Genomic DNA, 27,176 nt, shown 5'->3' with positions numbered 1-27,176 from the left:
CTGATGATCTAAATCGACAACTACTTTCCAAAGCCGCAGCGGTTTTAAAGCAAAAAGATGCATTTGGTGTGACAGTTGCTGCAAAGCTGCGCAAAATGGATGACAAACAAAGATTGTTATCAGAAGTTCTAATAACTGATATTCTGTTGAAAGGGATGATGAAGAAACTGACAGAAGAATCTAGCATTTCCATCTTTCAAATGCCACACTATGCCTATCAACCAAGTTGCTCTAACTCTATGGACTTTAATAGTCAACACATGCTCAAGCAATGACATCCCCACGGCAAGATTAGGTGTCCATTAATCATGACTATAGCTGCAGTCCTACGCAGATGAGAGCAACTCAATCTTTTTGTATATCTCCACTGCCTAATTCCCATGTTGTAGAATCTTCCCAGTACAAAGAAGAACATTTATAACCAGTACACATTTTTAACAGTCTGACATTCAACACATTTTAGTGTTTTTATTGGAACACTACTTCTAAAGCTGTTCCTATTAGGATATAATTTAAGTTGTTTTTATTACAAAATAGAATTTTTTTGATTTATTTTGAATTTTATAATTACCGTATATACTCCAGTATTAGCCGACCCGACTATAAGCCAAGTTAATAAGTTTTACCACAAAAAACTGGTAAAACTTATTGACTTGAGAATAAGCCTAGCTATACTCGAGTATATACTAGGTAAAGAAAAAGTGCAATACTCACCTACCAGCCGCCGTCTGTGTCCCCGGCGCAATGGTCTCCCCGGCGGTGCGGCAAGCTGCTTGAGACTTCTCCCCACTGTCATCTCCCTGCTCAGCTTTGAATTCCCCCGCCGTCAGCATTGTGTAAGTAAGCGTTGTGATTGGATCGAGCGCCAGCCAATCACAGCCGGCGCTCGATAAACCAATCACAGCCATTCAGTGATGTCAACCACTGAATGGCTGTGAATGATCGAGCGCCGGCTGTGATTGGCTGGCGCTCTATCCAATCACAACGCTTACTTACACAGTGCGGATGGTGGGGGAATTAAAAGCTGAGCAGGAAGATGACAGCGGGGAGAATCCTCAATCAGCTTGCCGCACCGCCGGGGAAACCATCGCGCCAGGGACACAGACGCAGGCTAGGAGGTGAGTATTGCGGGTTTTTTTGGTTGTTGATTTTTTTAACTCACTTGAGTATAAGCCGAGGGGGGCTTTTTCAGCATAAAAAAATGTACTGAAAAAACTCGAGTATATATGGTATTAAAAAAGGGACAAATCTCTAATAAACAATATGGCCCTGTGCAATGGCTGGGGTGTTACTTAAAGCCAGGGGTCTGTGACCTCAGATTCCTGCTGACTAAGCAATGTTCACAGGAGCAAATCTTTTCATGGTATGTACAATCGCATGAATACACTATCGTGGCACATATTACACGCTGTAGAAATCCATTGACATCAATGGGCGTGCATAACGGTGTGCAAAATATGTAGGAAACCTTTTTTTACATGCACAAATATGCAGTATATTTGTGCACACAAAAACAAACTGGAATGGGCAAAATATGCAGGCGTAAGCGATTTGCAGTCGTAAAAAAGCGCTTACACTCATGTGAATGAGCCCTAAGGGTCCTTTTTACACTGGTCAATTTTCGGCCCATTCATGCGTGCCTACTCAAAATAGAAGAAGTCAATCAGCGCTCATTTAAAGGGCCTTCACACAGGCCAATACAAAGTGTGTAAGGGACAAAAAGTTGCTGATACAATCACCCATTCCCTGTGCCTTTTCAGTATTGTCCTCTGTTCGTGTGGCGAGTTCTGCTGTTGATGGGGATGATATTTGCAGCCACATAAAAGATGCAATCAGCTGATAAACAAGCATTGGTCGGCTGATTGCTGCTGTCCCACAAGGTAATAATTGGGAATAAGCGGTTGTACAATCAGTTGTTCAGCCTGTACCTGGGCCGTGGAAAAGGGTCTTCTATTTTCAGCAAAGTTCTTTGAAATCAATGGTAATTATGTGTAATGATTGTGTTGGGTCTCAGACCAAAGTGTACACTAATATTGCAGGGGCCACTTTAGACAAATCCCAATAGTTCAGATTGTGTTAGGTATCTTGTGTATTGGCGCTTTCAATGCCTGTAAAATGATTGGCTTTTTTTTTCAGGGGTGGTGGGTGGGAGGGGGCACACTACACCTTAGGCAGCAGAAAGGCTTGAGGCACCCCTGCTTCTACCTTACCATGTGCTGCATGGCTGGCACTACATCATTCTTCCTATCATTCCCTGGATCCTTAGGGTGTGCGTGTGCTAAGCCTGCCTCTTAGAGGGCCAGTTTGTGAACCCAACACCCCAGGTTTATAAGACACCTGCCCCTACTGGACGTTCCTGATCAGTAGGTTCCTAGTGTTATAATGAAGATGTGTCTATGCTGCTTGCTTCTCAGTTTGACCCTCTGCTTGTATACTCAGCTTTCCCCAACTCTGCCTGTCCTGACCTCAGCCTGTTTACTATGTCTTGCCTGAATGCTGCCTGCCCTGACTTCCTGCCTGTTTACCATATATCATGAACTCTGCCTATCCTGACCTTGGCTGTTTTCTGACTCTTTTCTAGCCTGACCCCCTGGTACCATGCTCCAGTACCTTTTTGACCCGTTTGGGCAAGCTGTCACTGCACAGGGGATCACTCCTAAACTGATGTCCATGAGGCTCTCTGCAGCGAAGATCAGATCCCTCTAAAAAAAGGGTTGAAGGGTAAACACCAGGGACTTTGTGGAATTGACCTTAGGAGTAGCTCAAGGCCAAATCAGTCAGTGACAGAGGGGGACCACATCCACTGCTCAACAGGTACCGAAAACATGCAGAATGACTACTGTCACCACTAGAGGGAGCTCAGATGTATACTACATACAGATTGTACATTGAACTCCAAAATAAATCAGGATTCAGTAAGCTCCTCCGTGTCCCCAAAATGATGGTTAAATAACTCTTTATCAATGCAGGGCATTTAGAACCCTGTATCAGCAAAAACTGAGCTACAACTACTATAAATATGTAGTGGGTCCAGAAAGTCTTCAGAGACTTTCACTATTTTTACATATAGTGATGTTGTGGCCATGTGTTTACTACCATTCTGCACTCAGTACCCCATAATGACAAAGTGGCAACAGAATAGGAAAAATCTTTGTAATTTTTTAAATGAAAAACAAACATTTAGCATTGATATAAGTATTCATACCCTATTATTTTTACACCTTAATTGGAGTCACCTGTAGTAAATTCAGCTGATTGGACATAAAAGCCCCCCCCCCCATCTATATACCGTCTCAATGCTCACAATGCATATCAGCGCCAAAACCAAGCCATGAGGAGGAAAGAACTGCCTGTAGAGCTCAGAGACAGGATTGTGTGGAGGCACAGATCTAGAGAAGCTCCAAAAACATTTTTGCTGCCCTGAAAGTTCCCAAGAGCCCAGCGGCCTCCATAATCCTTACATGGAAGAACAACCAGGACTCTAACTAGAGCTGGCCGACTCACCAAACTAAGGCTGCCTGTCCACGGGCGTTGCGAAATCCCACGGCGAATCTCCACCATGGGAGCCGCCCGGGAGCAGGAGCCGGTAGACGAATCTCCGCGGTGAGCCTATCTGTCAGGAGAATTGCGGCAATTCACAGCATGCTGCGATTTGCTGCCCACGAGCGGAGAATCGCTATGATTCTCCGCTCGTGGATGGGGGGGAAACGCTTTCCATAGCACCGCTATGGAAAGCTTTGACTGCATTCCCAGCGGTCGGATTATTGCCGCGGGAAACGCAATGAAAATACGCCCGTGGACAGGCAGCCTAAGAGGGAGAAGGCTCTTGGTAAGAGAGGTGACCAGGAATCCAAAGGTCACTCTGGCTGAGTGCCAAAGAGCCTGTGTACAGATGGGAGAAACTTCCAGAAAGTCAACTATCACTGCAGCACTCCACCAATCTGGGCTTATTGGCGGTCGGGCCAGAAAGAAGCCTCTTCTCCGTAAGACACATAAAAGCCGCCTGGAGTTTACCAACAAGATCCTAAAGAACCCTCAGACTGCAAAATCAAGATTCTCTGATGACATCAAAATGGAAATTTTTGGTCTCTAAGCATTCTGTCGGGAGGAAAACAGGCGCCGCTCATCAGCTGCCCAATACGATCCCTACAATGAAGCCTGGTGGTGGCAGCATCATGCTGGGGGACAGGAGACCGGTCAGAGTTGATGGAAACCAAAATGGAGCAAAGTACAGAGATAATACCTGATCCAGAGAACAAGGGATCTCAATCTGGGCAGAAGGGTCACCTTCCAACAAGACAATGAGCTTAACACATAGCCAAGACAACACAGGAGTTGGAACAACTCTGTGAATGTCATTGAGTAGCCCAGCCAGAGCCCTGAACCGAATGGAACATCTTTGGTGAGACGTTAAAATGTCTCTCCCCAGATGGCCCCCATTCAACCTGACAGAGGGCAGAAAATCTCCAAATGTAGGGGTGAAAACTTTATGGCATCATCCCCAAGAAGACTAGAGGTTGGAATTGGTGCCAAAGGGGCTTCAACTAAGTACTGAGAACAGGGGTGTGAATACTTTTGTCACTGCAGAATGGGAGTTTTTCATTTTTATAAAAAGTACAAAGATTTCTCCCGTTCTGTTGTCACTTTGTCCCTATGGGGTATTGAGTGCAGAATGATGGGAAAAACGAGGCCACAACATTAAATGTAAAATTGTAAAATAGTGAGAGGGTCCCAATGCACTATATATAGAATTTAGGACCAATTGATGACATGAAGTTGTATTGATCCTCTGAAACTTCTTGTATTAGTAACCTTAGAAATCTGATACCTGCTCCGCGATATCCTCCACAAACATAGAGCTTCCCGTCCACGGCAGCGGCACTGCTTGCGTTACTTCTTAGGGAGAGGAGCGGGTACGGCATAGCTGGTCCTTCCCTCCAAAAATTCCCATCCACATTATATATCTCCACAGCATCAAGACACTTCCGGGTTTGTCCTTTGTCTGGACCAACGCAGCCGATGCCACCTGCAAAGGACATAATGAGGGGAAATTTTTTTAAGCCAGTTGCACCAGTTTTATGGTGTAAAAAAAATGTAAGCGACAAAAATGTGCAACTTTTTTTGTTTTTCCTGCTACTTTCAGCAGTTTTTTTTAAGTAATGTGGCCTTCCATGGCTAACAAATTTACTATAATTTATGCCAGAAGCTAGCATTCATAATAGTGCAAATATCTTCACCAGCTCAACGCCGCTGTAAATGTCTTTCTGGTGCGCAGACAGCCAGAGGATTCACCAGGTTCACTAACAAGATGTATGTATGCAGGCGGTGTGAACAGTGACCTATACGAAACATAATACAAAGACTGATATGGTAGACTGATGGATATACACACAAGTCCAGACACTGTTCACACCAAACATAATCCGAACGTGCAGGCAACAAAGTGAAAACAGGGACATCAGACCCTACAACACACCATGTGGCAAAATACTTACCAATGTATTAATACAACTAGGCAGATGGAAATATTTAAGTACAAGGTATATTTTGGCCAAAATGCATAAGCTCACAAGCCCACGTCAAGGGTCCTCGTTGTCTTGCAAGTCCCTACACTAAAAAGATAACTAAACCACAGAAAAGGGAACCCACAGACAAGTGGGGCAATCGCCCCAATAAGGCTCTATGATGGAACCTGGGGACTACCTTCCCACCCTATATAAGAATAGGCAAGAACACCAACATAGGACACTGATGAGACGAGGTGTCTGCACACCTACATACACAGGGGAAACCTACCCAGAACCTCATGCATACATACACTGAACAGGACATATTTCAAACATGCACACCCACACACGTAAGGGACAGAGCGTCAGACATCACCCATCTGATGGAGAAGGGAGTAAGGTGTTAGACATCACCCATGTGACAGTGTAAAGGACATCCGATGTCTGAAACCAAACCTGAGAGAAGGGTAAGGGAGCGGGGACCTGCTGACCATGCAAACAGAGGAATCCGGTGTCCAGACCACACAAGACTAGACATGGCTGTCCTCATCCTGTAACAGGGTTGAAAACCTCACCAAATATTACATGTCAATTATTCTCCCATCCTAGGACGGGTTGCTAACAGCAGCATGGACAGCAGACACATTGTGGCATTCTTCGACAGCCCCCTTTAAGTTTAGAGCCAGCAAATGGCGCAAAAGGTAGTGCAACTCTTTGCCTCTTCATAGTAGGTGTAGATCTGACTTTCTGACTTTAACGTAGATCAAAATGCACCAAATTTATTAAGATGTGTGCGCCATTTAATAGATTTGATGCATTTTGTGCTAATGAACTTCTGTTTAATAATAACATGTAAAACACTGGCCTTAACCCTTTCCAATCCAATTTGTATCCTGGTTTTCCTAGGGGGCTTACTCTTTTTCTGCTGTTATACAACGGCGCTATATGCTGGCTAGAGCCAGTACTGCATGAGGTGACACGTTGGATAGGCTTCAACAACAGAGAGGCTGGCAATATACAGTAAGAGAACCCCGATGGATGCCTTCCAACATCGGAGCTGTACAGCCTTAAATCATAATGTCTTTAGACGTCAGGCAATGGATTGGAAAGGGTTAAGGCCTCATTCACACAGGAGTATAACATTTTGGTCCTTGAAAAAATGCACCATTTTCACTGCATATGTAAGAGCATTTTTTATACGTTTTTTATCCGTACGCATCTGTTTTCACTGTGTTTTTCAAAGGCACAAAAAAACCCGCAAGAAGGCCAAATTGCAGTCACTGTTTTCCCACTGCTTCCAGGCCATATGCATAAAAAAAACACAGTGAATACACATACACAGACTTTATCCCCTTTACCCCCCACGGTGTACACTTAGGTCCTGGCACATAGGGTTTGTATGGGGCAGAATCGGGAGCTGATCCCTCTCCACACAATTCAGGTGCTGGCTGGAGCAACTGTTAACCCTTTAAATTTCAATGTCAATTTTGACAGTGACATTTAAATTTCCCAAGCAGTGTTTGGGGGGTCCTGAATCACTGTTCAATTGCCATGGCAGCTAGCGGCATTTTAAAGGGATGGCATGCTGTGGCATGTCTTGATAGACTGCCTGTCAGATGCAGTATAATGTAATATTCTGGTACTGCATTATATTGTATGCGCGATCAAACATTTGCAAGTTCACATTCCCTATGGGAATAAAAAAAGATATAAAAAGGAGTAAAAAAACAAAAAACAAAAGTTTTCATAATTGTTAGAAAAATATAACAAAAAATAAATTAAAAAATTCTTATGCTATATTTATAATAAAAATTAAAACAAAATACCTATAAACATATTTGGTATCACTGCGCCCACAAAAGTAACACATTATTTATCCCGCATGCTGAATGTCGTCAGAAAAAAAATACACAACGAAGTAATTGCAATTTTTTTTTTCCCATTGGATCTTCAAGGAAAATGTAATAAAAAGCAATTAAAAAGTCAAACAAACTTAAAAATAGTACCAATAGAAACTACAGAAAGTCCGGCCAGAAATGAGCCCCCCCACAATGTCAACAGAAAAATGAAATAGTTATGGCACTATGGCAGCAGGAATTAAAGGGGTTGTCCCGAGGCAGCAAGTGGGTCTATACACTTCTGCATGGCCATAATAATGCACTTTGTAATGTACATTGTGCATTAATTATGAGCCATACAGAAGTTATAAAAAGTTTTATACTTACCTGCTCCGTTGCTGGCGTCCTCGTCTCCATGGTGCCGACTAATTTTCGCCCTCCGATGGCCAAATTAGCCGCGCTTGCGCAGTCCGGGTCTTCTTCTTTTCTGAATGGGGCTCCGTGTAGCTCCGTGTAGCTCCGCCCCGTCACGTGCCGATTCCAGCCAATCAGGAGGCTGGAATCGGCAATGGACCGCACAGAAGCCCTGCGGTCCATGAAGACAGAGGATCCCGGCGGCCATCTTCAGCAGGTGAGTATGAAGACGCCGGACCGCCGGGATTCAGGTAAGCGCTGTGCGGGTGGTTTTTTTAACCCCTGCATCGGGGTTGTCTCGCGCCGAACGGGGGGGGGGGGTTTAAAAAAAAAAAAAAACCGTTTCGGCGCGGGACAACCCCTTTAATTTTATGTGTTTCCAAAGATATTTTATTATTTAAAAGTAGTACAGCGAAAAAAAAAACCTATAGAAATTTGGTATCGTCGTAATCATACGAACCCACAGAATATCAAGTTATCATGTCACTGTTGCTGCGGTGTGAACGCCATAAAAACAAGACACCCCCCCTACCCACACCAGAATAGCATTTTTTCCCCATTTCATGTCACTTTTTTAAAGTTTTTCAGTACATTATACGGTACATTAAATAATAGCACTGTAAAATACAACTCGTCCCGCAAAAAACAAGTTTTCACACAGCTACTTCGGGGGATAAAAAGTAGATATGTTTTTTGGAAAGTGGGGAAAAAACGAAAATTAAAAAAAAGTTGTGCCACTGATAGGTCGATGAGCGACTTCAGTCCGTTTAATTGCGTAAAAAATGTACATCTGAATACACCAATGCAAATCAATGCGGTTGTATGCTGTCCGGACGACGTCTGTGTGCATGAGGCCTTAAAGAGCTATCACTGGGCTGTTTTTGCTACTTTGAAGTACTCAACTCCATCTTCCTCTTCGTCTCTGTCCTTTCGCAGGCCGGAATTGTTATTCGCAGGGTGCACTAAAAATAACGCCATTGTCCGCATGATGAGAGGGCCGATTCAGAGGCTCTTGGATGGAGCCCAGAATCCAAGGCAGCAAGCATCCTTATGGAATGTACACAATAAAGACGCCTCACAGCGCTCCCTGAGCCCCGGCCCCTTCACGATATTTACTGGCTGTGGAACAAAATGCGTTGAGTTTTCTAAAGGTCTCGGAAAAACAGAGGGGTAAAAAAGCAAATTCTCATGACATTTTTTTTACATCTCCATAAGACCCCTATTGTTTCCGGCGCTGTAATCCATGTTGCGGCTAAATACAAAAAAAATGAAAGACGTCTATTGATGAAAGAAATCCTATTACATGAAGCCGTGCGGATCAAAGCGTCCTTGTTCTCGTTCATCTTATTTCCTTCTACCAGGCTGTGAAAACTGCCGAGATTTGTTTCTTCGTAAAACGACTCTTGGTCCTCAAATAGACTCAATTAAAAGACAATCGTCTTAATTATGCAAAAATCAGCGTCGCCGTCTTGTTTGGGAGCTTTTTTTAATAGAATGCTTCTGGGAAACGGAATTGATCTGCGCTTAGTGGAGTGCGCTCCAAGCTATTCTGGTGGAGGGGCTGGATGGGTTTTATAAATAAAAAATGAGAGACAAAATCTGGTTAAAATAGAGACACTGTAGGGCCACAAGAGTTGTCAGAGGGGCAGATGAACCCGTGAATAAGGTGAGGGGGGCTTGGATGAGGCATGTGGGTGATGGGAGTTATACTCTATAAATTATTGGAGAGCCAAAAGTTAGATCCCATTGGTCTGCCCAGTGGATAGTTTCCCTGGGGGTTCTTTAGTAGAGATGAGCGAGCACCAAAATGCTCGGGTGCTCGTTACTCGGGACAAAATTTTCGCGATGCTCGAGGGTTCGTTTCGAGTAACGAACCCCGTTGAAGTCAATGGGCGACCCGAGCATTTTTGTATATCGCCGATGCTCGCTAAGGTTTTCATTTGTGAAAATCGGGGCAATTCAAGAAAGTGATAGGAAAGACACAGCAACGGATAGGGCAGGCGAGGGGCTACATGTTGGGCTGCATCTCAAGTTCCCAGGTCCCACTATTAAGCCACAATAGCGGCAAGAGTGCCCCCCCCCCCCTGCACTGTCAGCATAAAGATCGTTCTCCTCTGCCACAGCAGTAACAGCTGTGGCAGAGAAGAACGATGTTAGCCCATTGAATTCAATGGAGCCGGCAATACAGCAGGTTCCACTGAAAGCAATGGGCTGCCGGCGTGCGCGGGATGAATTGTCGGGAAGGGCTTAAATATAGAAGCCCTTCCCTGCAATTCATCCAGAAATGTGTAAAAATAAAAAAAATATACCATATATACCGGCGTATAAGGCGACGGGGCGTATAAGACGACCCCCCAACTGTCACCTTATACGCCGGGAATACAGCGGAGCAAAAAATAGAAATCATTACTCACCTCCCCCGGCGTTCTGCGGCGCTGCTGCAGGATGTCGCTCCCTCCTGGTCCCCGGCAGAGCATTGCTTTCTGGACGCAGGGCTTGAAATCCCTGCCTCCAGAAAACACACGTGCCTTCAGCCAATCACAGCCAATGACAATGATGTCATTGAATGGCTGTGATTGGCTGACGGCGTGTGTTAGCTAATCACAGTAGCTTTCTGGAGGCGGGGATTTCAAGCCCTGCGTCCAGAAAGCAATGCTCTGCCAGGGACCAGGAGGGAGCGACAGCCTGCAGCAGCGCTGCAGAACGCCGGGGGAGGTGAGTAATGAACTTTTTTTTTGACACTTTCTTTTTTTTTGTATTACCGGCGTATAAGACGACCCCCGACTTCAGAGCAGATTTTTCGGGGTTCAAAAGTCGTCTTATACGCCAGTATATACGGTATATACTTACCTTGTCCCGGCAGACAGAGTTCAGCGCGGGGCCGGCCTACAGTGGGTGTGAAGGGGGTGTGAGTCAGACCTGCCCCCTGATTGGCTCAGCGCTGAGTCTGACTCACACCCCCTTCACACCCACTGCCGGCCGCCGCGGCTGAACTCCGTCTGCCGGGACAAGGTAAGTAATAGTATATATATATATTTTTTTATTTTAACACATTTCTGGATGAATTGCAGGGAAGGGCTTATATATTTAAGCCCTTCCCGACAATTCATCCCGCGCACGCCGGCAGCCCATTGCTTTCAGTGGAACCTGCTGTATTGCCGGCTCCATTGAATTCAATGGGCAAACATCGTTCTTCTCTGCCACAGCTGTTACAGCTGTGGCAGAGAAGAATGATTTGTCTCCTATATGTTCTCAATGGGGTCGGCGCTGCTGCCGCCGGCCCCATTGAGCGCATATAGAGAAGAGAACAGGAATCGCAGATCGCAGATAGGTGCGATCTGCGATTTCTATGGCCTAAGAAGGACCGTTGGGGTTCTTGAAGCCTAAAATCACTCCTAACGCTCTCCCTATAGCAGCTCCGGCATCAACAGCACTTTCCCTGAACTATGTCAGAATGCATCTGTGGCGAGCCGCGGGAGGGGCCGATTTTTATACTCGGGTGACACCTGATCTCGCCAGCCACTCACTGCAGGGGGGTGGTATAGGGCTTGAATGTCGCAGGGGGAAGTTGTAATGCCTTCCCTGTCTTTCTATTGGCCAGAAAAGCGCGCTAACATCTCAGAGATGAAAGTGAAAGTAACTCGAACACCGCATGGTACTCGTTTCGAGTAACGAGCATCTCGAACACCCTAATACTCGAACGAGTATCAAGCTCGGACGAGTACGCTCGCTCATCTCTATTCTTTAGTTTTCGGCCTTGTTCGCACAGTTCTGTCGGACTCTTCTGGCGTAGAGCTGACAGTTCAATTCGCAGCAGAGCATAGAAAAATTCTGTTCTGAATTTTGATCCGCAGGTGGATTTAACCCCTTAACAACCACCCATAGGTCTTCTGACTGTGGCCGTTTAAGGTCTGTATTCTGCAGCGCTGTCAATAGACGGCGCTGCATCAGAAGGGTCTCCCATACCAGGGGGAGCAGATGCTCGGCTATTGGATGACAGCTGAGCACTTACTCTAATTGCGGGGACCGAAATGATGTTAAATTCATGCTGTTTAACCCTTGACATGCCACGGTCAGTGCGACCACGGCATGTAAAGGGCAGACAGAGGAAGGGGGTTCCCTCTGTCACCCATTGGACTCCCGCAATGTAATAGCTTGACTATAGCCTCTGGGTCTGCCAGTTGCGGTGACCTATGAGGCTTGGCCTGTCGCTGACCTCACAGGTTTTCTTCTAATGCACTACTATACTGATGTATAGTAGTGTATTAGAAGAATGAAAAAAGATGCAGATATTCAAGTTCCCTAATGGGACAAAAATAAAAAGTTACATTTTTTTTTTTTTTACATTTTAAAAATAAATACGTCCACCTTTCCCCTTTAACTATGTAAAAAATAAATTAAAAAAATCACATATGTGGTATGGCTGTAAAAGGTAGTACTTTATTTAAGCTGCACAGTGCACACCATGAAAAAAAAATACAAAAACATGGGAAAAATAGCTAATTTTGCATATAATCTCACTATAGTCCTGGTTTCTCGCCCCCCCCCCCCCCCCCTCAGAACGCCGCAAGGCAAAACATCTCGGGGTGGCTATAGGTTAGATTTTAATAGGGTTTTAGTGGTGCTGATTTATTAATTTCCACAAAGGCTTTTGGAAGTTGGCCATCCAGGCCTATGTTTTAGTTTCACACGAGCGCTATTTCCTATGGGTTCTTTCAGTTGAGCGTTTTATTGATGCGCCGAGAAAATCGCACGTCAAAAGATAGAATATGTCCTATCTTTTGACGGCACAGCGCCGCCGGCTCCCATAGACTCCCGTAGGAGCTGGCCAGCAAAGGGAAGGGGCGGGGGGAGGGAGGGGAATGGCATACTTGCTAATAGCAGTCGCGACGTACTCACGGCTACTATTAGTTCACCCAATTTATTGCTCAGATATCTTCGTTGTTTTAGTGTGGCTATTTGAGCATTAAAACAGCGCTCGTGTGAAAGCGCCCTTGGTGTATATATGCATAATTACGCATATGATGCTAATTGTTGACTGCTGGTCACATTTCTTTCCTACCACCATTTGCCCCTTTATTTTAAATATCATTTGATGTTGTCTTTGTCCCTTTTGAATAATAAAGTATTTAGATTATATTTTAGGGGATATTATCTATGCGTATTTTTTGCCTTTGACAATTAGGGCCAATGCCCACGGACGGATTTCTGCCGCGTTCCCCGCAGCGAAATAACGCAGCTATTAGGTTTTATTGCATCTAATAGCTTTTCTGCCTGTCAGTGCTCACATGCGTAATTCTGCTGCGGATTTCCTCTGCAGGAAAAAAATCGCGGCATGTTCTATTTCACAGCATTTTTCCACAACGAAGGTCTCCATTAATATAGTATTAAGGGAGACCACAGAAAAACGCGTGTTTTTCCACGATTACCAGCGGGGACTTTTTGTTTATCACAGCAGTACTCCTGCGGCGTAAATCTGCAGGCATATCCCACTCCGTCCGTGGGCATGAGCCCTTAGATTTGAATTTTGCGCATCTCACCTCACAATAAACAGAATAGAAAGTGATCAAACGTTGCATGGATCAGCAAATAGTACCATTAGAAAAGTACGACTCATTGCACAAAAAAATCATATAACACCGTTTTGTGTACAAAAATAGTAAAACCTAAAGAATACCTAATAAACTTGGTATAGCCAAAAGCATGCTGACCACAAGAATACTGTTATTACATTTATATATTTTGCATACTGAATGTCGTAAAAATGAAATCCTAAAGACAAAACAGAATTGCTTTTTTTCCCCCTAAAAAAATTAATAAAAATTAGACAATACATTATATATACCCCAAAATGATGCCATTATAAAATACAACTTGTCCTGCAAAAAACAAGCCAAATTGAAAAGTTATGGCTCCTGGAATGCGACGATAAAAAATTAGCTCTCCCGTGTGTAGACAGCTCTTTCACAGCTGTATGTGTTTTTTTGTTTTCTCGGCCGGGGCGTAAAACTGCATGAACGGCTGTTTTTCCGCGATCACGGCCAGCGTTTTCTCACCCATTCACATGACTTGGAGCGACATTTTTACTGAAAGAATACGTTGCACCCCAGAAAACCGTCGCTCTGCCAAAATACTCAGGATGTCTTCCAATGCCTATATAGAGGCACCTGTAAGCTTTCCGTAGCATTGGACGCTTCTAAAATGCCTCCTCCTCCCTTTTTTTCCTATAAGAGACTATGGGAGCCGCTGCTGTGTATCGGGCAAATCATAGTTCCAGAACTATGTTTTAGCCCACCGTATATGCTTCGGCACGTATTTCAGACGCATATGTTCCATGCAGTGTTTTTACGTGCCATATATTTACCCAGGTGAACGAATGCATTGGAAACCAATGCCTCAGAAGGACACATATATCAGTCGGCTGTAAAAACGTTGCCGTTTATGCGCTCGTGTGAATAAAGCCTAAGGAAATTTACCAGCGGGAATGCAATGCGATTTTGAATCAAAAATACTCTGCATCACCGTGAAAAAATGCACGATAGAAAGACGTGTTTCTCAGCCCAATATTGTGCTCGCCTGTGTGAATAAGCCCTAAAAGTGGTCAAATGAGCCATATATACCCCAAAATACATACATACAGCCTCACACAGCTCCGTCCATGGAAAATAAAAAAGTTATGAGACTTTGAATGCAGCGATGCAAAAAAAAAATATATATATATATATATATCCACAAAGTAGAGCGAATCGGGAGCACTCGATTACATTAAATTCCATAGCTGTACTTTATTCGATAACAAAAGCGCAGGAGTAAAAATGAGGACATTTTGTTATGGAATTTGATATAATCGAGGTCACTGTTCCCTGCGGCTGCCTCCCATCTATAACTCCTAGCGCCTAGGTCACTGTTCCCTGCGGCTACCTCCCATCTATCGCTCCTAGCGCCTAGGTCACTGTTGCCTGTGGCTGCCTCCCATCTATCGCTCCTAGCGCCTAGGTCAGTGATGGCGAATCTTTTAGAGCCCGAGTGCCCAAACTGCAACCTAAAACCCACTTATTTATCGCAAAGTGCCAACACGTCAGGGGGCGGGGCTTATCACGACGTATCATTTTACCTCCGTTGTTCTAAAAAGGACAGGGCCGCTTCACAATAGACAGCGTACAGATTTTGACTGCTTTTTGGATGCGGAAATGCTGCAGAATGTCCTCAGCGGAAATTACTGTGGAAAATTCTGCAGTATTACCGCATCCAAAAAGCAGTCAAAATCTGTACGCTGTCTATTTTGAAACAGCCCTGCCCATTTCTGCAACATGTAAACATAAAACAGTGGTAATAGTCACCACCACCCCCCCCCCCCGCCAGCAGCCCCAGCGGTAATAGTGACCCCCACCACACAGCAGCCCCAGCAGTAATAGTGACCCCCACCCCCAGCGGTAATAGTGACACCCCCCCAGCACCCCCAGCAGTAATAGTGACGCCCAACCCCTAGCAATAATAGTGACCCCCACATCACAGCGGCCCCAGCGGTGATAGTGACCCCCACAGCGGCCCCAACGATGATAGTGGCCCCCACCTCACAGCGGCTCCAGCGGTGATAGTGACCATCACCCCACAGCGGCCCCAGCGGTAATAGTGTCCCCCTCCCCACAATGATAATAGTGACCCCCCCAGTGCATTAGAGACATCCACCCAGCGGCCCCCAGTGCATTAGGAACACCATCCAGCAGCCCCCAGTGCATTAGGAACATCCCCCAGCAGCCCCCCAGTGCATTAGGGACACCCCCCAGCGGCCCCCCAGTGCATTAGGGACACCCCCCAGCGGGCCCCCAGTGCAGTAGTGACACCCCCCAGCGGCCCCCAGTGCATTAGGGACACCCCCCAGCGGCCCCCCAGTGCAGTAGTGACACCCCTCAGCGGCCCCCCATGCAGCAGTGACACCCCCCAGCGGCCCCCCAGTGCAGCAGTGACACCCCACAGCAGCCCCCCAGTGCAGCAGTGACACCCCCCAGCGGCCCCCCAATGCAGCAGTGACACCCCCCAGTGCAGCAGTGACACACCCCAGCGGCCCCCCAAGTCCAGTAGTGACACCCCCAGCGGCCCCCCAGTGCAGTAGTGACACCCCACAGTGCCCCTCCCGAGACCCACATACTTACCTCCTCCTCCTCCCCCTCCTCCTGGAAGCTCAGCTTCTCTTCAGGTCCCGGCATGCATATTAACTTTTTCTTCCCCACTTCTGCCTCAATAGGTAATTCCCAGCAACCTGATTGGTTGTTTGGTGAATCAGCCAACCCAAACAACCAATCAGGTTGCTTGGAATTGCTGATTGCTGCAGAAGTGGGGAAGAAAGTGTTAATATGCTCCCGGCACACACTCTGACACACACGCTGCTGGACGCCTCCCCCCTCCCGGCGGAACCAAATAGTAGGAGACGTCGGGGCAGGGGGAGAGGGATTCCTGCTGCACACTGAAGTCAGTGTGTGCCGGGATCAGCGCTGCTAGCAGTGGCGTTTGTGAATGCCGGCAGGGGAGCCGCGGCCCCTGCTGGTATTCACAAGTGGTGAGCGGCCGATGGGGCGCGTGCCAGTAGGGAGGGCTCTGCGTGCCGCCTCTGGCACGCGTGCCATAGGTTCGCCACCACTGGCCTAGGTCATTGTTGCCTGCGGCTGCCTCCCATCTATCGCTCCTAGCTCCTAGGTCACTGTTCCCAGCGACTGCCTCCCCTCTATCGCTCCTAGCGCCTAGGTCATTGTTGCCTGTGGCTGCCTCCCATCTATCGCTCCTAGCGTCTAGGTCACTGTTCCCTACGGCTGCCTCCCATCTATCGCTCCTAGCACCTAGGTCACTGTTCCCTGCGGCTGCCTCCCATCTATCGCTCCTAGCACCTAGGTCACTGTTCCCTGCGGCTGCCTCCCATCTATCGCTCCTAGGTCACTGTTCCCTGCGGCTGCTCCCATCTATCGCTCCTAGCACCTAGGTCACTGTTACCTGCGGCTGCCTCCGATCTATCACTCGTAGGTCATTGTTCCCTGCGGCTGCCTCCCATCTATCGCTCCTAGCGCCTAGGTCATTGTTCCCTGCGGCTGCCTCCCATCTATCGCTCCTAGCGCCTAGATCACTGTTCCCTGCGGCTGCCTCCCATCTATCGCTCCTAGGTCACTGTTCCCTGCGGCTGCCTCCCATCTATCACTCGTAGGTCATTGTTCCCTGCGGCTGCCTCCCATCTATCGCTCCTGGGTCACTGTTCCCTGCGGCTGCCTCCCATCTATCACTCCTAGCGTCTAGGTCACTGTTCCCTGCGGCTTCTTCCCATCTTATCGCTCATAGCGCCTAGGTCACTGTTCCCTGCGGCTGCCTCCCATCTATAACTCCTAGCGTCTAGGTCATTGTTCCCTGCGGCTTCCTCCCATCTATCGCTCCTAGCGCCTAGGTCACTGTTCCCTGCGACTGCCTCCCATCTATCGCTCCTAGTGCCTAGGTCACTGTTCCCTACGGCTGCCACCTATCTATCGCTTCTAGCGCCTAGGTCACTGTTCCCTGCGGCTGCCTCCCATCTATCGCTCCTAGCGCCTAGGTCACTGTTCCCTGCGGCTGCCTCCCATCTATCGCTCATAGCGCCTAGGTCACTGTTCCCTGCGGCTACCTCCCATCTATCGCTCATAGCGCCTAGGTCACTGTTCCCTGCGGCTGCCTCCCATCTATCGCTCATAGCGCCTAGGTCACTGTTCCCTGCGGCTGCCTCCCATCTATCGCTCATAGCGCCTAGGTCACTGTTCCCTGCGGCTGCCTCCCATCTATCGCTCATAGCGCCTAGGTCACTGTTCCCTGCGGCGGCCTCCCATCCCCCCTTATGGCCCCCGTCGCACTGACATCTGCACTCCCGATGCAGATGTCACATTAGCAGCCAGTGTACCAGCAGCTCCACTCCCCGGCATACTCGCATAATCTCCCCTCATGGCTTGTGTCCTTTTCCCTGCCGATGCCCCTTCTGCCCTCGGGGCTCCAGCACTGTAATTCTCGACCTCGCATGTCGCCTACAGGCAGTGCTCCCGTCCTGTTTGGCAACAAAATCCAGCCCCGTGAGGACATAGCTGGATGGATGGTGGCCACGGCGGTGAAGCCGGCACTGCTGTCAGAAGCGTGCATGCATGGCGCCGGCGGCTCTGAAACAGGCACATCTGTTAGAAGCGTTGAGCTGCATGGAGCTGGCGGCGCAGAAGTGGCCACGGCAGTATGATGCGTGGATGCATGGAACCGGCAGCCCTGAAGCTGTCACCGCTGTCACATCAGCACCGCTGGCAGATATGTGGATGGATGGAGCAGGTGGTGCTGAAGCCGGAACTAGCCAATCAACAGCTGTGGGCATTCAGTACAACTCTACCTCCACATACCCATGTCTCCACCCATAGTTCCGGTGAAGACAAGTTGCACCAGTACCCACCCCCTGATCCTATTAGCCTTGGCAGAAGCTGCCTGACACTGGCTGCTCCTGTTAAATTTACAGTTAAAGGGGTTGTCTCGCGGCAGCAAGTGGGGTTATACACTTCTGTATGGCCATATTAATGCACTTTGTAATATACATCGTGCATTAAATATGAGCCATACAGAAGTTATTCACTTACCTGCTCCGTTGCTAGCGTCCCCGTCGCCATGGTTCCGTCTAATTTCGGTGTCTTCTTGCCTTTTTAGACGCGCTTGCGCAGATCCGTCTTCTCCCTTCTTCTCCCTTCGGCTCTGCTCGGCAGCATCGGCATTTTGGCTCCGCCCCCTTGCACGCATCATCGCGTAGCTCCGCCCCCGGCATGTGCCGATTCCAGCCAATCAGGAGACTGGAACTGGCACATATGGGGCGGAGCTACGCGATGATGCGTACAAGGGGGCGGAGCCAAAATGCCGATGCTGCCGAGCGGAGCCGAAGGGAGAAGACGGATCTGCGCAAGCGCGTCTAAAAAGGCAAGAAGACACCGAAATTAGACGGAACCATGGCGACGGGGACGCCAGCAACGGAGCAGGTAAGTGAATAACTTCTGTATGGCTCATATTTAATGCACGATGTATATTACAAAGTGCATTATTATGGCCATGCAGAAGTGTATAGACCCACTTGCTGCCGCGAGACAACCCCTTTAACTAAAATCCCCAAGTCCTTTTCCATGTCAGTGTTCCCCAGTGGTTTCCCATTTAGTGTGTAATGGTGACATGCATTTCCTCTGCCCATGTGCATAACCTTACAGTTATCAGTGGTAGACCTCATTTGCCACTTTTCTGCCCGCAACTTATCCAGATCCTCTTGCGTCCTCTCTTGTGTTAATATCTTTACATAATATTGTGTCATCTGTAAATATAGATATTTTACTGCACAATCCTTCTACCAGAGCATTAATAAGTATTAAAAAGAAAAGGGCCCAAAACTGAAGCTCACTGCATACTGATTTTACATAGCACTCTATAACACCGCATATAGTACGCTCAGGAGCTCCCCCTAGTGGCAGCTGCAGGCAGCGTGTTATCTTTTACATTTACGTCTGAGCATGGGATTTGGAGCTCTGTATCAGAAAAATGAAGCTCCAACCACTATGAAAATGTATGAAGCAATTAATCAGCACATAATTTGAAGACCCAAATATAAGAGGCTGATGAAAAGAGATTCAAGTCCTGAGTATTCATCCGTGTCAGACGGGTAAAGCGAATCTGCCGTCTTACTCCCGCACACCAGCAGCACCTCATGTTATATTCAGCTCCATTAGGGCCTCGGCTGGCAGAACGTCCTTCACTCTGCACTTGACTGGGAGGCTCAGCGATGCGTGACACAAGCCACGCTGCGTCTATATCGTGTTAATGGTTGGGGAGCAGGAAGTGTGACTATACACAGACGGGAGAGGATGTATAGTTCGAGGGGGTGTAATTAGCGCAGCCATCGCTTAAAGGGAACATGTTTTTGTAAATAATTTAAGTGTTTATTGGCTGCAAAGAAGAACTAGAACTTTCCTTCCAGACATAAATCTCCTGCCAGAGGCATCTCCGAACAGGAGGGGAGAAGAGAGAATACAGGAGACCTTCATGTGAACTTACAGGTTGTACCGGATTAGAAGACTGGGCTGCTTGGTTCCACAAGTAGTGCCCCACCTGTCCACTGGTTGTGTCTGGTATGGCACTAAGTGTTCATTAGTGTTTTCCTTCTTTAAGTTAGAGTTAGTGGCTGAGGCACTAGACATGGTGCCGCCTTTATCAAGGCGATAACCTCACTCACTGGAGTAACTATAGGGAATGTGGTTGCACCCAGGCCAAGAAGCCTCAGGGGGCCCATAAGGGCTCTCTTCTCCATATAGGGAGCCTAGTACTATGAATAAAGCATTCGGGGGTCCTGTTACAGGTTTTGCATTGGGGCCCAGGAGCTTCACGTTACACCTCTGCGTTAATGCTACGTCCCTGACCTCACTTTCAGGTAGGGCGGTTCCTGTCCTAATAGTCAGGGTGAGGTTGTTTCTTAATCTTTTTGTTTAGATTATATAAAATTTTACTCTGTTCCACTGTTGGCTCCTTGTGTGAGCACAAGCTTACATTCTTCCTGGGTGTGGTGCGTCTTACGCTCTGGGCGAACGTGATAGCTGCAGTACCAGACAGAATCAGTGGACAGGCATGGCGCTGTTTCTACTCATGGGTCCATGGTCAGTGCTCAACTGGTCAGACTGCCCCTGCTCCTCATACACTTACCCAATACAAAGATTTCACCATTAACCACAGCAGTGCTGAATCGATACTTGGAATACTTCATTGGAGCCAGTAGTTTCCATTTATCAGAGACGGGGTCATACTGCAACATCCTATTACTCAGACGATCGGGCTCATCATCAGGGTGATCCATCTGTTTAGATATAAATATAAATCAGAGAGTCCACCAGCAAGATAGTGAGTGCAGCTCTGGAGTATAATACAGGATGGAACTGCGGAACAGTACAGGATAAGTAATTTATGTACACATTGCTTCCACCAGCAGAATAATGAGTGCAGCTCTGAAGTATAATACAGGATAAGTAATGTATGTACATAGTGACTTCACCAGCAGCAGAATAGTGAGTGCAGCTCTGGAGTATAATACAGGATGTAACTCAGGAATAGTACAGGATAAGTAATATATGTACACAGTGACTCCACCAGCAGAATAGTGAGTGCAGCTCTATAGTAGAATATAAGATGTAACTCAGGATCAGTACAAGATAAGTAATGCATGTACACAGTGACTCCACCAGCAGCAGAATAGTGAGTGCAGCTCTGAAGTATAATACAAAATGTAATTCAAGATCAGTATAGGATAAGTAATGTATGCACACAGTGACTCCACCAGCAGAATAGTTAGTGCAGCTGTGGAGTATGCAGTGTTTTTGAAGAGCTCTTCAAGATCCAGGGTATCCAGGAAGTCCTGGTGGAGTCAAGATTGACAGGGGGTTCATGTCCCCTGAAAGCGATTGGCTGCACATGTGGTGATCCTCGAGGTCCCGGAAGGCAGTAGGGAATCGTAGCTGCGGAGGGCCATTGCCTTAGGAGCGGTGACCGCTCACCAGGACCGGACGGCGGCTGGTAGAAATGTGACAGCCGGCACCCACAGGCACAAGCGCCGGATGGCAGTCTCCCACGGCGCCGGACCACATTGGGAGTGCAGAGCATGGGAGAAAAGGTGACAGCCGTCACACAGCAGACACATGTGCCGGATGCCCGTCTCCTACAGCGCCAGACCACATTGGGAGCGGGGGAGCGGCTGCGAGACATCACGGAGGTGCCGGACGACAGCCTCTCCCGATGGAGGTGGACCACATGCACGGCCAGCGCCAACATCGGGGGAAGCGGCTGTCAGCCAGCACAGAGGCTGCAAGAGCTGGGAGAATGTAGCACTCGGCCGACCGACAGACGGGAACGGACGGTGCGCTTACACCGAATGCTGCACACTGCATGCACATTAATTAATGGGTGCCCTGCAGCATTAGCCTGATGCTTACTTCGGTTCTTAGCCTTACATTATTACATGTGAATGCTGCCATGTAAAAGCGGTTACATGGCAGCATTGACACCTCATAATGTAAGGCTAAGAACCGAAGTAACCGTCAGCCTTAGGCTGCAGGGCACTGTGGGAAGAGAGCTCGGTAGAGTGCGGGCTTGCGGCAGTCAGAGATTTAGACAAGTGGATAAAGTCTAAGTACAGGTGTGACCTGCGTTTATTTCAGTCCAGAAAATCAAAACAAATCCAGCCTTAGCTTCAGGCAAGAAAACAACAGTCCAGCATTGGGATAATAGGAAGTCCCTGCCTGTACAGGTCACGTTCAGCAGGTGCACCACACAGCAGGGCTTTTACCTCCAGCAGGTATCTCAGGCTGCCTGGGTCCAGCAGCCATCCAGTCTCTCTGTGTCAGTGCACACTGCTATTTATATATACCTCTTCCTGGCCCAGCCTCAGCACCTGTGCTGATTGACCTTGCACATAACCTGGAGTGGAGGAAGAGGAATGGATGGCCCCACTACCAACCTGTCATCCATTCCAAAAGTCCAGGCCCAAAGACTTTTAAAGAAAAGACCTCCAGCAGCTACTTGCTGGAGATTACATTGCACTCCTGGATTTTCATGTCTCAAACAGCCCCACTAGGCATAATAACGGAACCTAGGGGCAACGTAGCGACCATCCACTAGCACACCCCTCAGTACCTCACAGGCACCCATTAATCAATGTGCAGTCTGCAGCTAGGACCTTTTGTGCCTTTACCCTATCGCGAGCTAGGGGTGTGAGAGGGGCATTCCTCCTGTCAAACCCCTAGCTTCCGGTGGCGTCAAGGTACACTAATACCCTATTTATCTCTTCTGATTTTCCAACGCTGCCATCTGAGGTACACCCTTTGTTTGTAACACCCATGCGACTCCCAGGCTTGGTGAAGGTACTACAAGATAATAATTTCTGTTCACACACGTGCATCTTTGAGCCTATGGGAGCCGTGTGGAGGTACTAATCTCTGAAGTCTATTCATTTGACTGCACTGTAAAGTCTACAATTGAATTACCTTGTATAGTTTATCCTTTATTTAAGTAAAATTTATGCCAGGCTCTGACCGTTCCTAGAGACCCGTGGTACTAAAGAACTCTTTGGCTGAATTACTTAACCGCCAATGGTCATACCGGTGGGAGTGTTGGAACGGGGGCATCACTATGACAAATGTTTCCCTGTTCTCTCCAGTTATTGGGCATCCCTATCCTAGCCGTGTCCGGGGTAGGCTGCAGCGCTACCCAGGCCTTGGCTGCGTGTATCCCTCCGGTATGGAGCATGGTAAGTACCGCCGTGACAAGCCAGCAGTATACCCTCCCAGCTCTCCATGCTCTCCATGTATGTCAGGTGTCAGGGGTCTCCCTATAGGATGTTGCAGTATGATCTGAAAACCCAGGTGCAGACCTTTCTGGGATGCCATGATGAGTGCAGGTTTCTGGGCTTTTGTTTGCTACGGAGTACCGCACCTCCTCCTTGTATGCCGCAAAATGCATAATGAGGTGGCGTGGGACTGGGGGCAGGGGAGGAAAGAGTTAATAGTGAGCTTAGGAGAGAGGGGGCGGAGCTAAGACAGGAAGGAGGTGAGCTGAGAGCGGGAAGGAGCAGAACGGCCAGGGCAAGGAAGAAGAAGGACGCAGCAGAGAAGACGCCCGCCCACCCGTCCGGTTGGGTACGGGCAAAAGAGGACTTGTTTTCGGAATTAGGACATTTTCATGGAAGTTGTCACAGCTGGTGATTGTAGGCCGGGAGCTTCCCATGCGGGCTACGGCGTAAAGGAAGGTTTTCAGGCCCAAGGAAGATACAAGGGCTTACGAACGTCCTGTGGGCCGTTAAGGTTTTAAAGTTCAGCAGTTTACGGCATGGGAAGGTTTTAGTCAGAAGAAAGTTAAATTAAGTTAAATTAAAGGGGTTGTCTCGCGGCAAACCTCAAAATTTTACCTTACCCCATTCCCCCTGTCACCCCCCTGGCATAAAATAGCAAAGTAAAGCGGTTTTTAAGCCGCTTGCTACTTACCGATCCGACAAAATAAGGACTTTAAAAAATCTTCTCCCAAGATGGCCGCCGGTCCTTTCCCAGGGATGCACTGCGGTTTTCTCCCATGGTGCACCGCGGGTCTTCTCCCATGGTGCACCATGGGCTCTGTGCGTTCCATTGCCGATTCCAGCCTCCTGATTGGCTGGAATCGGGACACGTGACGGGGCGGAGCTACGCGATGACGCTTAGAAGGGGGCGGAGCCAGAACGCCGCTCGTGCCTGGACCGAGCAGAAGGGGAGAAGACCGCACAGCGCAAGCGCGTCTAAAAAAGCAAGAAGACATCAGAATTAGAAGGATCCATGGCGACGGGGACGCTAGCAACGGAGCAGGTAAGTGAATAACTTCTGTATGGCTCATATTTAATGCACGATGTACATTACAAAGTGCATTAATATGGCCATACAGAAGTGTATAACCCCACTTGCTGCCGTGAGACAACCCCTTTAAGTTAAAGTAGATGTTTTGAAATATATTTAATAAAGCTGTGGCCAACCCACGTTTACAGCAAGAAGGTGTAAGTATATGTTTTGTTATAGGTAAGTGAGCTAAAATTACGGTTATGGTGCCCCCAGTCCTCCAATCTTGGTCAGAAGGAGGGAGGACAGAAATGGCAGTAGGGGCTTCAGTGGCTTCTGTGGTTACAAGAGGTCAGCAAAATCCAAGAAAGCAGGGGCTGCAAGAAAAGCACTTAAGAGAGCAGCTCCAGGTACAATGAAAACAAAGATCTGGTACCGTGTTAGCCAGTAGAGCAAAATGTGATTGTTCTCAGCAAGAGAAACGACGTAATCTTGTAGATATGATACCTTTTAATGGCTAACAAAAATACATGATGTAAAAATAGCGAGCTTTCGTACCAACGCAGGGTACTTCTTCCGGCTTAAATGGATTGGATCTGAAGAGGCATGCATATTTATACACACTTATAACATACATACTTATGACAAGGCACAGATATGGATGTGATTGGTTCGCACTTAAAAGGAATTCTGCAAACCAGAAAACAAACTTTTTTTGTCTAGGCACTGATAGCGGAGTGAAAGTTTTATGGTCTCTAAATTACTGTTGGAGGGGGGAAAGGTCAACAGGCTTGAATTGTTATAAGAGATACACAAACATTTTTAGCTAAATACTGATAAGGGAGTGAAAGTTTATGGTCCCTGAATTACTGTTGATGGGGGTCTTATCTGTGCAATCAAGTCTCACACTTCCCATTCACGCATAAATCCTGGGGAATAATTTAACCCAGTATTCAGCGTGTCAAAGGTTGTTATCAATTTATACTCCCAAATTCTTCTGTGGTTTTGTGACTTGAAACCACCCTTCAATATCAAAACTCTCATATCTCCTATGTCATGTCCATGGCTAGAGAAGTGTTCGGCCACAGGTAATTCTCTTCTTCTGTGTTCAATCGTGTGGCGATGAGATCTCATCCTGGCTTTCAGTTTCTGTCCTGTTTCTCCAACATAAAGACCCCCAACAGGACATTTACTGCACATGATCAGGTACACAACATTGGACGAGGAACATGTGAATGTCCCCTGGATCTTATAGTCCTGCTGTGTGTTGGGGATCCGTATCCTGTCCGCAGTCAGTATATGTGAGCAGGTCTTACAGCTCCTTACATTACAGGGATAAGTTCCTTTTTGTGTGTCAGAGGGTAATGCACTCCTGATTATAAAGTTCCTCAAGTTAGGAGGTTGCCTGTAACACAGAAGCGGAGGGTCCGGGAATATGGTTTTCAGACGGTCATCCTTGTGCAGGGTATGGTGGAGTTTTCTTGCGGTTTTCCTTAGTACCTCTAGTTGCGGATTGTAGGTCACTACTAGAGGCACACGATTGTTTCTTTCCTTCTCCTTGTATTGGAGTAGTTGACTTCTGGGTATCCTGGTGGCTCTGGTGATTTGGTCATCAATTGAGGTGGGATGGTAGCCCTGATTTATAAATGTTCTTTTAAGATGGTACAAATGTTCCTCTCTGTCCGTTGGGTTGGAGCAGATCCGGTTGTATCTGATGGCCTGGCTGTAGACAATGGACTTTTTGATGTGTTTAGGATGGAAACTGTCCCATCTGAGGTATGTGGGCCGATCAATCGGTTTTCGGTACAGGGATGTCTGTATTGAGTTATTTGAAATCTTTATGGTGGTGTCCAAAAAGTTGATTTCTGTATGCGAGTAGTTTAATGTCAGGTTTATGGTGGGGTGGAATGCATTGAATCTTTCATGGAATTTTATTAATTCTTGTTCGGTGTTGGTCCAGATGATCATGATGTCATCAATGTAGCGGAAGTAGGCCAATGGTTTGCTGGGGCAAGAGGCCAGAAAGTCACTCTCCAGTTTTGCCATAAAAAGGTTGGCATATTGCGGTGCCATTTTACTGCCCATGGCAGTCCCCATGAGTTGCAGGAATTTCTCTTTGCCAAAGGAGAAATAATTGTGTGTGAGAATGAATCTTGTGAGTTGTAGCACTGCATCAGAGGCGACCCCATTGGCCTCAAGGTGCGCCTGGCAGGCAGTCAGTCCATCCTCGTGTGGGATGTTGGAATACAAGGATTCCACATCCATAGTGGCCAGGATGGTGCCATTGGGGAGGGGACCTACGGTTGACAGTTTGTTCAGTAGGTCCGTGGTGTCTTGCAGGTAGCTGGTTGTGTTTCTCACCAGTGGTTTGAGGATGCCTTCCACCCATCCTGAGATTCCTTCAGTGAGGGTTCCCACACCTGAGATAATCGGTCTTCCTGGGTTGCCAGCTTTGTGTAGTTTTGGAAGCATGTAGAATGTCCCCACCTTGGGGTTCTCCGGTATCAAGTCCAGAAGTTTTGTGGAGCCCACAGACAGGCTTCTAATGACCCTTCTCAATTCCCTCACATATTTCTGAGTCGGGTCTTGATTCAGTTTAGTGTAGTATCTGGTGTCCGTCAGCTGTCTGTTTGCTTCCTTTTTGTAGTCCGATGTGTTCATGAGGACTATAGCACCACCCTTATCTGCAGGCTTAATTGTGATTTCCTTGTTGCTCTTAAGTGCATGGATGGCCCTTCTTTCCTGCATGGACAAGCATGGAAGTGAAACATTTAATATCAATATGCAGGAAAGAAGGGCCATCCATGCACTTAAGAGCAACAAGGAAATCACAATTAAGCCTGCAGATAAGGGTGGTGCTATAGTCCTCATGAACACATCGGACTACAAAAAGGAAGCAAACAGACAGCTGACGGACACCAGATACTACACTAAACTGAATCAAGACCCGACTCAGAAATATGTGAGGGAATTGAGAAGGGTCATTAGAAGCCTGTCTGTGGGCTCCACAAAACTTCTGGACTTGATACCGGAGAACCCCAAGGTGGGGACATTCTACATGC

At 47.4% G+C, this 27,176-nt stretch overlaps 1 protein-coding gene across 1 annotated transcript in view; it reads right to left on the bottom strand.

Annotated features, from left to right (window-relative positions):
- The window catches only part of KBTBD12 (kelch repeat and BTB domain containing 12), a 112,099-nt gene that overhangs the window by 53,541 nt on the left and 31,382 nt on the right, over positions 1-27,176 (bottom strand). The window contains exons 4-5 of the mRNA XM_066597043.1: positions 20,471-20,621; positions 4,829-5,026 (exon numbers count right to left, since the gene is read on the bottom strand). Coding sequence (XP_066453140.1) covers positions 4,829-5,026; positions 20,471-20,621 — 349 coding nt within the window. The remainder of the gene's footprint in view (positions 1-4,828; positions 5,027-20,470; positions 20,622-27,176) is intronic.

This window comes from Eleutherodactylus coqui, chromosome 3, assembly GCF_035609145.1.
Source record: "Eleutherodactylus coqui strain aEleCoq1 chromosome 3, aEleCoq1.hap1, whole genome shotgun sequence".
Lineage (NCBI taxonomy): Eukaryota > Metazoa > Chordata > Amphibia > Anura > Eleutherodactylidae > Eleutherodactylus > Eleutherodactylus coqui.
Note: the sequence above shows the minus strand (reverse complement) of the source record. Positions and strands in the feature narration are given on the sequence as shown.